The sequence below is a fragment of the Temnothorax americanus genome, unplaced genomic scaffold (assembly GCF_048541705.1).
Source record: "Temnothorax americanus isolate GAGA-0224 unplaced genomic scaffold, ASM4854170v1 Scaffold9, whole genome shotgun sequence".
In the NCBI taxonomy this organism is placed as follows: domain Eukaryota; kingdom Metazoa; phylum Arthropoda; class Insecta; order Hymenoptera; family Formicidae; genus Temnothorax; species Temnothorax americanus.
Window position 1 is genome coordinate 298,044 of NW_027509812.1, and position 14,809 is coordinate 312,852.

Below are 14,809 nucleotides of genomic sequence, written 5' to 3' on the forward strand. Positions count from 1 at the left end.
TGCCGCGGGATCCAATATCTTCCTCTTTTACCCTTCAGTCCTCTCATTTTCTTTCGGCTTCACCGTGCGTCCCCAGACGATCCCGTTCTACACACGTGCCGTTTCTACATAGCTGACAGAGCGGCCGCATAACTCAACCTCAGGCAAAGCGCGAGCGGATGAAGCGGATGCCAGGCGGAGCGAGCGAACGTTTCGCGTACCCTCAAACGTTCACCTCACGTCCACTCAATTCGTCGTGTTCATAAATAAAGCCGTCGTATTATACGCTTCCGCTGGGAGTAACCGGGCGACGCGTACGACGGAGAGGGAGGGCCTGGAATCGAAAGCCGTTTCCAGGCGAAATATAACGGAGCCACGACCCACGACACCGGAGGGGTGCTGTGGCCTGGTATATGAATTCTATTTGCGTTTGCGGAAACGCGCGGAAAGGCTGTTGATTCGGTCCCCATCGATCCGTTGCGTTGAAAATTCACTTTCCGCTTGATGCTGCTACTCTGCAGGAAGCATAGGGGGACGGGAAGAGAGAGAAAAAGGGAGAGAGACCGAGCTTTGTCGCGGCTGCTCGCGACATCCGCGTAATGGAGCGAGTTATTGGTGAAAAATCACTGTGGTCTTTAGATATTTACGAGAGCTTTTTCTCCCATGGAGGTAGATAAAAGCGCGCCTCGGAAAACTCGGTCCTCTCGCAATAGAGATACGTTTGTATGGAATTGTCGGGAAGTTCACAGCGAGTCTGCCGTCGCTGGCTCGACAACGCTTGTTCCGCGATAAACACGTGTATACCGTTGCCGGTGACTCCTCCTTGACACGAATAATCGCGACGCAAACGAGGAGAATAATGCACTCGCGACAAAGGGGAGCGAAAGGAACGTGGCGGCGTTAGCTGCGCTCCTAACACGCGCGACGAAGTAATTTAGATATTAATTTTCACGGTATATAGAACGCGTTTGAATGTTACCTGATTAATAAGGGACACGTTACACTCCGCGGCACAAATTCCTGAAAGTTTCCCTAGCGAAACTTGAAATTGCGCAACTGCCGGGAGATCCGAATAAATAGGAGCTGCCGGTTTGGATTAAGCGTCGCGCGATACGCGGCGAGACGTCGCGTCGCGCCGAGAGAAGGACGGCGATATGATATTACCTGCGTATGCATATATATGACCGGGCGCGGGAAAGGAAAGAGGAATTGAGTTTGCACAAAGGGATAAGCCCTTTAATCCCGCTCAATGGATCCGGGAGATTATCCGAGTAACGAACGCACGCCGGGCGTTCCTCCCGTCCGGCGGGAAAAATATGCGCCAACTTTCCGCGCTATTTCCGATGGAAAAATCACTCGTCGCGCTGCGCTGAAGTCTTCGCCGTCGCGAGTCGGAGACGCGCGAAACGCATTCTTTTCTCGAAAAGCGCGTTCCGTTCCAATAGAATTTGTTGCGATCGTTTCAAATGGGGACAAGCTCAAAACGGCGGACAGACATGTGGGATAAACTCGTGAGAAATTCGCGAAATCCGAACCGCGAAAGAATCGTCCGAAGCGCCGCCGATCGATGTGATCTATAAACCTGCGGAATATCGCGTTTCTCGATAACAATGAGGAACGCCGAGTCTGTTAATAGGGTAACCCGCGCGTTCGCGCGATACGCACGCTTGTTCAGAATAATTAACGAGGCTGCGTTTCTCGATTAATTGGCCCGGGAGACTTTCGCGAAAATTAATCCACTCCGAGGGGTTTCGCGCCGCGATATACCTGCCGGCGCAGTGGGGTTTCAAAAACACCAGCGGCTCGCTAATCAACTGATGCCTTCGCCGGGTGCATTGCTTTCGTTTCGGGTGTTTAGCACATGCCTTATTCAACCCTCGAAACGAGCGAGCAAGGATATTTTTTTTTCCTTTTTTTCCCTTTTTCTCTCCTCTTTTATTTTGCTCGATCGTAACGCAAGCTTAAACGAAATCCGTGTAACGGTCATATTTTTGGATAAAAAAGGCGCACCTTTTGCGCAGTGCTGGATGACACGGCGAATGTAGGGGGGGAAAAAAGTGAGACTCAGAAATAGTATTGTGACAAAATACACGGGTTAAATGGAATTTTCGTCCTGCCGAGGTATAACCGTAGAAATAACGCGGCCATATTTTTCTGTCGCCGGCGATGATTTATAGGATCGGCGCGGACAGTCTGGCGGTGTCTTTACTTTTATTACGTGCAAACTATTTACAGACGCCGTTCATTAGAGGGAGTGCCTTGATCGAGTGGACTGAAAGGAAAGTAATGACGTTCCGGTAGAAGCTATCGGTAACATGGAACAAGGTCGTTAAGACCGCGTCTCGAGGATCCATCGATCTTCCGGAGCCTCGTCTGCGACTGTCAGTTTCAGGTTGCGCGTTCGGACAGACAACGTCGACGTGTCGTTTAGGGGTCGTAGCCTGACGACCAGAATCGATGAGGACAAACAGTGATTTTTCAAGCAGTCCCCGTGCAAATTTTTTTAAAGAGGAAAAGACAGAATTCACTCGCGTCGTTTATATAGGCTAAACTCGGGTAAGATAGCCATACAGGAAAGATGGCCAACTCATTCGATGTTTCAAGGCGAGCTAGATTGAAAGAACATTAGGTTGACCATCTTTTTCTCTATGGCCATCTTGCCCGAGTTTACCCTACGCGCGCATCATACATTTTCACGAGGCTGAGCCGTCAACGGACGACTCGCTACTTTATAGTATTTTAGCATGCTGATTTCCGAGCGAATTGAAATTTAACTTCTCCGAGGCTCCAAACTTTGATCTCTCGCTCGCGGAATGATAAAGCGCCGCGAAACTTTCACGACGTCTATGAAAAGAGATAATAGGATCCACTTAAATTCTTTTTCAGTGGTACAATCATTCTCGAGGTACACCCCGCTATTTGTCGTGATAAAACCGAGTCTCTTTGGCGCGCGAAATAAACGTGACTTAGCTTGTATCGAGTTGGAGTTGGAAACGAGCCCAGAAATTATCGCTTTGATCTTGCCGCTGGCATCAAGAGTGCGCGAATGCCTTCCATTAACCCTTGAAATAACAGCCGAAAGTTCCGTCGTTAAGCAACGGTAGTAGAGCTTTACGTTCGTTTCACGTTGACGCACGTGCGTCTCACTTTGATGCTTAACATTGCCCCTTTATTTCTTCGAGATCACTCAGGGTGAACACGAACATTTCAGATCGTAAGTGTCGGACATTTCGCTTTAATATCCGACAGTAACTAGAAATTAATACCATAAAATTGAATAGTAATTGTGTAGCACCATATTAGTTATTATATATACCTACAACATTACTTACAATATTATTATACAATATTATTTACAATATTATTTACAGTATTATTATACAATATTATTTATTATGTTATACACTCATCTCTCGATTTACATGGTATTTTTTATCCGCAGTTTTTTCTTTTCTACGGTAAATAATCTCTCCGTTTATATGGTACTTTTTATACACGGTTTTTTCTTACGCGATCTCATTTTACGCGATATGAAAATATAACTTTCTATGGTATTTATTGAAATTATTATATAAGGAGTCAAAAGTTCTTACTTGATTGTACTTATTTCGTTATTTTGTGACCTTTTTTAATTGACTTGTGGAAAGTATATCAAGCTTAAGTGATAACAAATTTATTTTTCTGCACTTCGTGCAAATAAAGCAAAATATATGTGAAACAAATATTTTTACAACACACACGAGCTTTTCTTTTACACGGAAAGAACGGTTTTACTGAAATATTTAAAAATTTAGCTTGATACACACAGATCTGAAAATAATTTTGTTGAATCATCAAAATAATTATGTAGAACACTCAAACTGATTGCTAAAATCAAAATTTTTCACAGCATTATACATACATCATACTTCAGTGACCTACTTACTATAATTATTTTGATGGGGCAACAAAATTATTTTTAGATCTATATCTAGCTAAATTTTTAGATATTTCAACAAAACCGTTCTTTCCGTGTACGTATTTTTTAATTTTTTTTATACTAGCAGACTCCATTTACGCGATTCTCAACCGCATAAAAAACCATCATAGAATGAATATACGTATAAATCAAGAGATAAGAGTGTGTTATATTGTAATAATTACGGAATCTAAAATATTTTTGCACAGGTCCTTCGACGAACGGTAGATTAACAAATAAAAAACATATCACGGAAGAAAACAATAACGAAATTCATCGAGAAATTAATAATATGCTAATTTTTCCAATTTTAATATTATACACATATGATCCCCACAGTTTTTTATGACTATAAAAAAAAGGGCAATGGCACAAGCTATATATATTTCTTCGCATTTGTAATATCGAGAAGCAAGCCCGTCGATGCGAGTTTGAAACCCCGTTATCGAAGATTTATACATTATATATATACGTCTCGACTCGACCACTTCGCGCGTTGCTGCATGCGCAAAAGTGCTCCAAGAAGGACATCGTCCTTATTCCGAAGCGTAGATTCGCATCTCCATCGAACGCTCCTTACGAATTCGACGTCCATATATTCAAACGCGGTTCGATGAACCCGCTGGAAAAATGATCAGAGATGCGGGTGAACGGTGCCGGCTGGATCGCGGCCAAGGATCTTCTCGCTCCTTTGATCGCGCCGTCGACCGAATCGGGCCGTCGCTGTATATTATCAATATCGGTCCATGCCCCATATCCTTCCTCCGAATCGCCCGCGCCGACCGGCTGGCGCGGCGGCGGCGGCGGCGAATCCTGGCGGCGAGACGCAGCGGGCCGCGCGATATAGAAGCGCGAAAAGCGAGAGAGTAAGTTAAATTGCGCCGTCGAAACGGGCACGGCTGCCGGCCGGTCGAGAGCCCATTTCCGATAGAAACCACCCCCTCTTCCTTGTCAGTCAGGCGAGACGAAGCCAGTCCGGCGGCGGCGGCGGCAGCGTTCCCCGTTTTGTACCCATTTTCGGCCAATTCCGGATTGCGCTCGTAGATTCGCTCGCGGGGAATCCCGTTCGGATAGAATCCGGCGCCGAGAAGTATCTGGGATTGATTATTCGCGGGTATATCGGAATAGATCGGCGATGGAATCCCGAAACGACGTCTACCCCGTTGTCCCCGGTAGCCATACGGGGGCAAAATTAGATCGCTGCAGTGAACTCCGCACTGCGGACTCTCGGGCCGCGTCGTGCATTAACATTTGAGCATCCGAAATGGAAAAAAAAGGACCGGCTAAATTTGAAAACGTAAGATTCTCGGGTAGCGAAAAATTTCATATATTTTGTATGAAATCCGCGAAATATCCAATTTTACGTACCGTAGAGATTACTTAATTTAATCCAGAGAGACGTGTGACAGCTAATGGAATATGGAATTCATTTATGTTTAAAATATAAATCTGCGGAAAAGTTTTACGATTTATAAAAATAATATTGGTCGACAGTTTGTCGTCGACAAACTGCATAAGAAATTAGCTTTTCCAAATAGGACACATTCTATAAAATATGATTGAGACGTTCGAATATATTTATGAATGCAACAGCTCGATGTAATCTGACAAAGAAACACGTTATACCTCCTTTATTGATCCCATTGCTTCTTACTTGCGCGATTGAGTATCGATTGAATATCTAACATTGAATAACAATTGGCGTTCGGGGACAGTTTGACGTTTCATTTCTTGATACGCGTTCTTCATTCCTCGTAATCCATATTTATAGATTCTCGAAACGTATAACGGACCCGAGCGACGTGAATCCAGTAATAATGTCTATAATCCTCAGCGACGCGAGACAGATCCGCGTTGAAATCCGAGCGTAATTCTTCTGTTTTTCTTTGTTTTGTATATTTTTGAATATCCGTGGTACATGCGACGCGTTACAAACCGACGCTAAATCTTCAGATGATCCGACGCGAGTACGCGAGTACATTTTACTTTGCGTTTCGTCGAAACATTTACTCAGCGCTGGCTTGCCATCAAGAAGATTTAGCTGAAACCGTGCTACGTGCGCGCTCCGCGTTTGTTCAAGTACGTCGTAAAAGTACTTGCAAAATTACATCCTGTCAACGAAACAGTTTGGCACGAGGGGCACGTATCAGCCGTTTCTTACGCAATTATGCAAATTTCTTATTTTACACATTCTTATTTTACATTCGTGCCAGTACTAATGTGCGTAATATGCATAAGAGGCAATAATTAAAATGCTTTAAGAATGATATCTCTATTAATTTTAAAATAAATGTAAAATAAATGTACATGAAAAAAAAACGATGTATATTAACAGCATTAGTCTGATTGAAAAACTAATTTTGTTAATTCTATAACAGTATTAATGAAGCAACAACAATTTTTTATTTAAAACAAGAGATGACGTATGTATTTCATTAATACTCTTATTGAATTAACAAGATTATTTTTAATCGGACTAATGCTGTTGACATCCGATTCTTCCGTGTACGGATTTTTGAAACGTCATTATAATTCAGATAGAATTAAATGTCGAATTGGCTCATCATCTTTTATATATATATAATCAAGGATTTTTTTAATCTCTTTCAACGAAAATCTACGGAATCTAGAAAATCTACGTCTCTTTTAATACCTCGAGCATTATTGTATCTTTCGCTACTGTTAATATATTCAGCGAAATTATAACTTTGAGTAGATATCTTCGTTCAATTCTACCTCTGAATGTTACGTTTGTATGAATATATAGCGCCAAGAGATAAGTCATCGCGTAAAATTGTAGCCGTATCTTGGTTTTCCGTTTCGCTGCATTATTATTGATCTGCGACCTGTGCAATGATTGTACGGTGGATATACCAGAATATCACTATATTAACAGATCCCATCGATGCTTTTCTCATCGGAGAGATGAGAAAGAATGGAGATCGCCCGCGAGAAAGAATTTCTTTTGCCTTCATTCATTTCAATTAACTGATAACTACGGCAATATATGGTCTTTGCCTCGGTCCAAAGTTGCATGCGAGAAATATAAGAGTGCGCCAGAGAAAACATACTATTAAGTTATACAAATATATCGTTCATCTATAATAATCAGCATGATCGATTCACTTAAGTGAAAACAATGCAATGGCTTTTCAGACAGAACAGAAAGTCTATGTCGATAATGAAAAACCGTTCTCATGGAAGCGTAATCCAATCGTAAAAAATTTAATTCTTTGGCTTTGTCAAGCCCTACATTTGTAATGCGTTCATTCATTGAATCATTCAGCTTGCGAACTTACGCGAGACCGAAGGCGTTATGCAATTTTATCAAAATTAATCGTCAATATTGGCCGCGACGATTAATAATCGTCGAACATTTCATTTGTATAATGACGTATTATCACGTTCTCGAATTAGCAAATGGCACGATATCACGCGTGATTTTCGATGCTTAAATGATAATTAGTGGAACCCGGAACACATTATACATTAACGGAAACGGTGCGTCATGTATATGCATAATTAGCTCGCGGAGAATTAATATCTTGTTTGTTGTGTAGCGCGAGCGATCGCGTGACAGATATTGCACGATAAATGCGAAATTAAGAAATTAAGTTATGGGTCAATTATAATCGCCACCAGGCATTTATAATCAATTTTTATTTTATCGTCATTTGAGAGTGTACATTCTAACAGTAATTGATGGTTGCAGCGAAGCTGGACGGCGTGAAGACTTACATGCGGATGAGGAGGGTACCAAATCACTTGCAGGTTAAAGTTATCAAGTGGTTCGACTATTTGTGGCTGACGCAGAAGTGCTCCGACGAGGAGAAAGCAGTGAGTTGTCTTCCAGGTAGGTTTCGCTTACACACATATGTCGAAAATAATTCGCGGGAAAAAAAATTGCGCGCTTAATTTGCTGAAAAACATCTAGAAACTGCAACCGCGGGTTAAAAATTGAGAAGAATATCTGTGACGAATATTATTCACGCGACTTCGGAGCTCCTTTTTTTTACAGAAAACGCGCTTGTGTATACCGTTATTTTTAGCATAAGTGATTTATGAAAGCAATTAACGCATACATAATTAGTTATTTTTATATGAATCATTTATCTTCTCTTCACCCTGTAGTTATCGTTATTAATGCGCAATATAGAAGAGATGCGGGCGCAAATTTACTTTCATAAGCGCGAGATATACGAAAATCCGGCGTCGTCTCGGCGTGGCCGTAACTTTATGATATTTATATATAAGTCTGCAGAATCTATGCAAGCGCGGCTAGGCGAGGGTGAGGCGCTGTTTCACGAACGTGTAATTTAACGCAGCGTGTAATTAATGTAACGGACTTCGTCCGTCGCAAATTCCGAAGAAAGAATTTTTTATTTTTTAATTAGTCAAATTTATTAGTGTTATTAGTCAAATAACGGCGAGCGCAAATTACGCGGGGCGAGTGTTTACGAGAGCAATGAAACGGTACCGCCGCCTTTCGCGGCGGTGCGTTAGCGTATATAATTTCACGGGAAACATTTGATCTCATAACCGCGCTGGCAGGATCCGCAAACTAAAATGCGAGCAAAGCAACGCGTAAGCAGGCTACGTGTGCGGTTGCCGACATCGTCGCCCTTTAATGCAAACCCGCGCGAGAGCAAACGGACGTGGGCGAATTTTCGCTGGAGCGCGAGGCGCCTGTCGCAGAGTGGCGAGATAAAAGTGCGCGCTGAAAGCTCCCGACTTATCCGAAAATTATAATATATTCAGCCTCCCCCCCCCCCCCCCACGCTCGTTAAATCCACATTCTCTTTGTGATGCAACAAACAATTTACGTAAGTGGAATTTGCATCATAAACAGGAAAACAAATTGATCTGTACGTCGTGTCAGTGACGAATATATCTACTACATCACGAAATTAAATGCCTATTTTTATGATAAATAAATCTATTTATTACGTAATTAGAATTTGCATAAAACACATAGAAAACCAAATCGACTTGTATATTGTACCAATAACGAATATGCATCATATTTGCTATTATTAACACAAAATTAAAGACCTACTTTTATGACAGATAAATCTATTTATTACATATTATCATCTTTTTCTCTCTAATATTTTTATAGTATAAAAAATGGGATTATATATATTTTTCCTTAACAAATTAGATAATTTTTTTATTGCTTCCGTAAAATGTAGAAGATTCGTAAATGATAGAGAATGAAGTTCTGAATCGACTTAAAGGCGACTCCGAGCCGATTATTGGAATGAAACGATATTTCTGCTGAGAATTTCCCCATTAAAATGCTAAGTAAAGCAGCGTAATAATGATTCTATCGCTCGCGACGCACTACAAAGGAGACTATATATATGCAACATAAAACGCAGTGTGTATAGAAGCAAATAAACTGAAAGGAACGAGGATCCACGGGCTGCGCCGCGCCGGGTGACATAGGAGGACTTACGCTGAAATTTATTGCACGAGATATACAAGAGTGCTTAACGCGAAGTCAAGCTCCCACTAAGAAGGAAATTGTCAGTTTTTTATTTTCTCGAAGCTATCGTAAACTCTCGAAAATGTATTATTTCGCTTTCGCGAAAACATCGACCGATTTTTTTCACACGCCTGCGTATAGCACCCGTTCTTTTGTGGCGTGACGTAAAATTTTCAATCGTTCTCTTTGTACTTCTTGAGGGGCCTCTTTGTAATCGCTCTCCTTACAACTGGTAGAAAAGGATCTCCGTAATAAAGCAGCAGCTGGCTTCTGCGTTAACCACTCCTGCGCGAGTTCCTTTGTTTCTCAAACTGAGAAAAGTGTATTTCATATTGCCCTTTTTTTCACCCAACCATTGTAATAACGTTTTTCAACTCGTCCCCTTATTTAACGGGAGAAGAATCGGAATTTAGACATAGTTAACCGAGTTAACGTAACGCAGTCTATAGAGCGCAGAATGTTAAAGAGAGAATAAATGGCGAGGAGCAACGTTATTATTTCCCCCGCAAAAGCGGAGGCGCTTTTCAGACGAGTTTCCACGAGAGTAACGGCAAAGAACGACCGCGGACAACATCCTGAAAATCGTTTCGTTCGAATGGCGCGCGCATTTCCCAAGCAATAAACCTGCTATAAGGCGCGAGTTATAAAGCCTTCGAGTATAATGCACAACATAACGAGAAGTTGGAAATTGAATATTAGTGCGAAATGAAAAATTGTTGGCCATTACGATGCAAAGGTTTTCGTATACGTATAGATCGTTTAATCGACTATAACGCGAGCGATAAAATCCCGGAAATGATATCGAAGACCCACGGAACGTCTCTGTATAATACTGGACATTTCCTCTAATGAATAATATTAATTTTTAGAACGCTTTATAATTAAATACCTCTTTAATTTCAAATTACGTCTTTAAAAGATATTTCTTCCGATATAAAATGGACGACACATCAAATCTTATCATCTCTGATCCTATTTTTGCAGTTTACTTCGTCGAGATGTCAGAACGTCACCTGAAAGATTTTTCCTCTAATTAATAATTAAATAATCTGTAGTACTGTGCCCACGCGTAATAAAACAATCGGTACGGACATTTTTTGCGCGGCGATAATAATCGGATTATATCGGGACACAGAGACGAGCAATTAGGCTGCATTACGTATTAATATATCGGGAAAAGGCATATCGATCGGCGACAAAATTGCATGAATTAAAAGCAAAAAAATGCCAACGATATTCCCGATACTTGCAACAGCTTGCACAATCACAATTAACACTAATTTGCGGACCTTAGTGCTAATTACGCAGCTGCGCATTGCCGCAATAACAATGGCAACGTCGTATTGCGTACTTATACGACCGATGTGCTTCTGGGTTAACTACCAATTTCTGGTGTACGCTCGGCTATAATTATTTCAGTAACAATAGTAACAATATGTTAAGCTTTACCCTGCTAATCAAGAATTCATGCGGGAAATAATACCAAGTCAATATCTTATTTTACGAAACTCCTATATTAATCTGCGAGGGAATAATTATTAATGCGGAGGTGTTATTAATTGAATAACCCCCCATATTTATTACAATAGACATTTAATAGAGTATATTTGTTTGTTAATTAATTCAGTATTAATGTTAATTAGCATATACTATATTTGTACTTCCGCCAAGAATACCTATATTCGCACAGAAATAATCGCAATTATTTCCCACACCAAATCATTATTACTTAATCGAAGAAATAATTTAAACAGCAAATAATTAATAATTATAATTTTGTAGTAATAAATCTTTTTATACATATTCCGAAAAGAATGCAAACATTGAAATTTAACGGAGATTCAAATTGTATACGAACATTGAAATTCGAAGCGTTTTAGCTTTATAATGAAAACTGTTTTAAATTATTATGAGTTTGCGCGAAAATATGAATAATTTTACGCGAGATAATATTAAAAAGAATATTTTACGGTCGAAATCGATGTACATATATCGATAATTTATAAGAGCTCTCCCTTTGGTTGACCATTTTTAGTCGGCCACCTAATTGCGACAGGAATTTCCACCTTTCGCAAATAAGTACGACAAAGTGTGTCTGGCTAATGAGACGTCGCTTTGATAAAAAAAAAAAAAAAAAAACACCGTTTCTTTCCAGAACAGTTTTACACTTTGAAGTTTCGGATGAAGTCGCCGTGCAACAGAAACAGTCCTCCGGCGCTCGGCGACTTCCGCCGTTGTTGTGCAACGACGTAAATTGTTGCGCACAAACATTTCACTACCTCGTCGCGAAAGAAATTTTAAATATCAAGCGGGGGAGTATATAAAATAGCGGAAGACAACGAGGGTGGAGAGGGCGCGTATCGTGTAAATTTTTGAAATTCTAAGTTAATTAAAAATGGATACGCTTCTCTTTACACGTTATAACGAACCACCTCGACGGTGTAGGTACACGTTGCATTTTCAGCTCGTTCCGCGCGGCGAAAGTATAAACTGCACTCTCCGGAATTAATTCGGAGATTCGGATTCCTCTCCGGTGCTCTCCCCCCTTTTTTTTCACGCTCCGCACTTAATCGCTTTTCGCAGATAAGCTGAAGGCAGAGATCGCGATAAACGTGCACCTGGACACGCTGAGGAGGGTCGAGATTTTCCAGAACACGGAGGCTGGCTTCCTGTGCGAGCTGGTGCTGCGACTACGGCCCGTTCTTTTCTCACCTGGCGACTACATCTGCCGCAAAGGTATGTAAATCGCTCCCGGTCATCATTCTTCCCGGCGCGGCGCGGGAGTTCTCGGAAGCGTTAGGCCGAGCGTGGGTTTTACACATACTCCTCGTTCCGCGCCACTTTAGCGAGGAAGAATTAATGCCGTAAATTAGGATTCAGATAAAAAAATGTAGCTAAATGTTCCGCTGTTAGCAGTCGACTTTGCTCATCCCCGTTTCGCCATTTACGGCATTTCTCAGGGGTGCGAACCCTAGAGATACCGGGCTTCTCTTCCCACTCCCCGCGATTTCTCCCCGGATTCGGTGTGCCCTGCTTATGGAGGCACGCTGTGCTGGAAACACGCCAAACGACGTACCGTGGGTGTGAAAAATGATTGCTTGCGCTCTTTCTCTCTCTCTTTCTCTCTCTCTTCTCTCTCTTTCTCTCTCTCTCTCTCTCTCATTCCATCCCCGTCACCGGAGACCGTCTCTGGTAGACGAATATTTTTATTTTACGACCGAAAAAGTGACTGCCGCGCTCGTTATTAACGCGATAGAAGGAAGCGCGAGCCACTGTCTGTTCTCTGCATAACTACTTCGGTATAGTCCAGTTGCATACAGAAGCGGCTCGTAAATTCTAACGACTGACACCGCCATTCAACACGCAAGTCTCCGGAAATATATTTCTTTCATAAAATACAGCAGAATTCAATACCGTAAAAAAAAGCTAAAGACGATCCAGAATGGCTATTTATATCAAAAATGATTTCTTCTTTTATTTTTAGTACCCTCTACCGTCACGGAACGTGGTCTTTTTATCTTTCAACTCATATTTTGTCTCGTGGAACAAAATTTACGATTATTTAAGTGACAATTATATTCAGGAAGCAGTTATTCTTTCGATATCGAGAAATCTAGTCGGAACGGAATTCGCTGAAAAACATGACTGCTATTTATTTTTGAATATTTATGACGCATTCCAGATACTCTCCGTGTACCCGCATCGTATATCGTTGCACAAATAAAACCTTACGCTATTGCTTGGCACTTTTATCGACATATTTAGTATTTATTTCTTGATCCGTGAGCGGTCGCGGGAGTAATTCCAGCTTGTCAAAGCGCGCGAAGGCCGAGAACCGAATCGTTCTTACCCGCGGATCGTTTGCCTTCCATCCACTTTATCCTCTCTTTCTCTCTCTCGACAGGGTTTCTTTTCACTACCGGCGGAATGACCGCCATGTGCGCGTAGGAATGCGGAAAGCAATACCTTTGATGGGCGACCTTCCTCGCGCACTTCCGCCGCGCCGCTGCACCGCGTCGCGCGAATACGGTCGGAATTATGACTGAGCGTTACTACTTGCCCAACAAATGACGGCCATTCCTCGCGTATCCTGTTGCGCTCTTTTGTACTATTTTTTTTATTATAGTCGATCCCTTCCAACGTCAATTAATTGTAACGATATTTTTCTCCGCGTGTGACATTTTAGGAAGAGACAAAAAGGTAAAATCTAGGTTCTGTCTGTGTATGTGCGTGTGTTCGTTGTAAAAGTTTCCAACTCTTATCCTTGTTTGATTTTTTTTTCTCTATTTTCTTGTACCTTCGCTGAAAAATACGTCGTGGTTTAACGATGACAAAAGTCGAATTGGTGGAATGATACGAGCACATTTCTACGTAGTAAGAGAGAGGTACCAGCCCTTGTCGTATCTTGAGACATATGTACCAATCGCTGTACTTGGACCAATGACGTCGACGGCTTATTATTTTATAGACTCGTAAAAAAGCTGCTGCATAAAAAGAACTGAAAATTATGTTAAGTACATTTGCAAAACTTTTCATCCCTCGGAGTGAGGGAAATATGACTTGTAGCTTGTATAGCGCTGTTCCTTTATATACCAGCTTTGTTATCGGGGGATTGTCGAGCAGCGATGTAGCGTAAACGCCTTGATTAAGTTAGATTTAAGGATAGGAACAATCGACGGGAATTAATTAGCCCTCGCTTAGACGTCACTTTTGTGCGATTGCAGGTGAGGTGGGAAAGGAGATGTACATAGTGAATAGGGGCCGACTGCAGGTGGTGGCCGACAACGGGAAGACGGTGCTCGCCACCCTTAAGGCGGGTTCCTACTTCGGGGAGATCAGCATTCTCAATATGGGGACCGCAGGTAAAGAGTGCGGTAAATATTCCAAACGGACCAGGGGCCCGTGAGCTGTCCCCCTTCGTTTTTCACGATCACGTTTTCACGTTTCACGTTCTTACCACTCTGTGAGAGGGCAAGCCGTCGAGCCGGTATGAGCCGATCTAAAAACGATCTCTCTAGCAATTTTTCACTATCTCTCTTTTTCTCGCAGACCCACTTGTCGATCTTCACCTTTTTTAATCGCGATCGACGTTCATGCAACGACGTCCGCGCGGTGAACGAGATTAGAATATAATTATATATATATATGTATATATATCGATTACCGATCTGTAAAAGAAACTAACTTCGAGGAGTAGGAATACTAATTCTTCGGTCTCTTTGCATCAAGGGAAAAAATTATGGTTTATTAATAAACAGTATTCAAGAAATAGCCGAAGTAAATTTAAAAAGGATAAAGGATTAAAATTTGTACTTAATAAAAAAATTCCATATTTTCTATGGATTACAATTAGGATAAAAGCAACAGGATTCTTTATAATAGAG

The 14,809-nt window shown here is 41.6% G+C and overlaps 1 protein-coding gene across 7 annotated transcripts in view; it reads left to right on the forward strand.

The window, feature by feature from the left end:
• LOC143907924 (cyclic nucleotide-gated channel alpha-3) overlaps nt 1–14,809 on the forward strand; it is a 184,399-nt gene that overhangs the window by 153,855 nt on the left and 15,735 nt on the right. For 5 of the 7 annotated variants that reach the window (XM_077425057.1, XM_077425051.1, XM_077425054.1 and 2 more), the window contains exons 10-12: nt 7,650–7,790; nt 12,009–12,161; nt 14,150–14,299. In XM_077425057.1, coding sequence (XP_077281183.1) covers nt 7,650–7,790; nt 12,009–12,161; nt 14,150–14,299 — 444 coding nt within the window. The remainder of the gene's footprint in view (nt 1–7,649; nt 7,791–12,008; nt 12,162–14,149; nt 14,300–14,809) is intronic. The other 2 variants (XM_077425056.1, XM_077425053.1) reach the window with 1 other exon arrangement.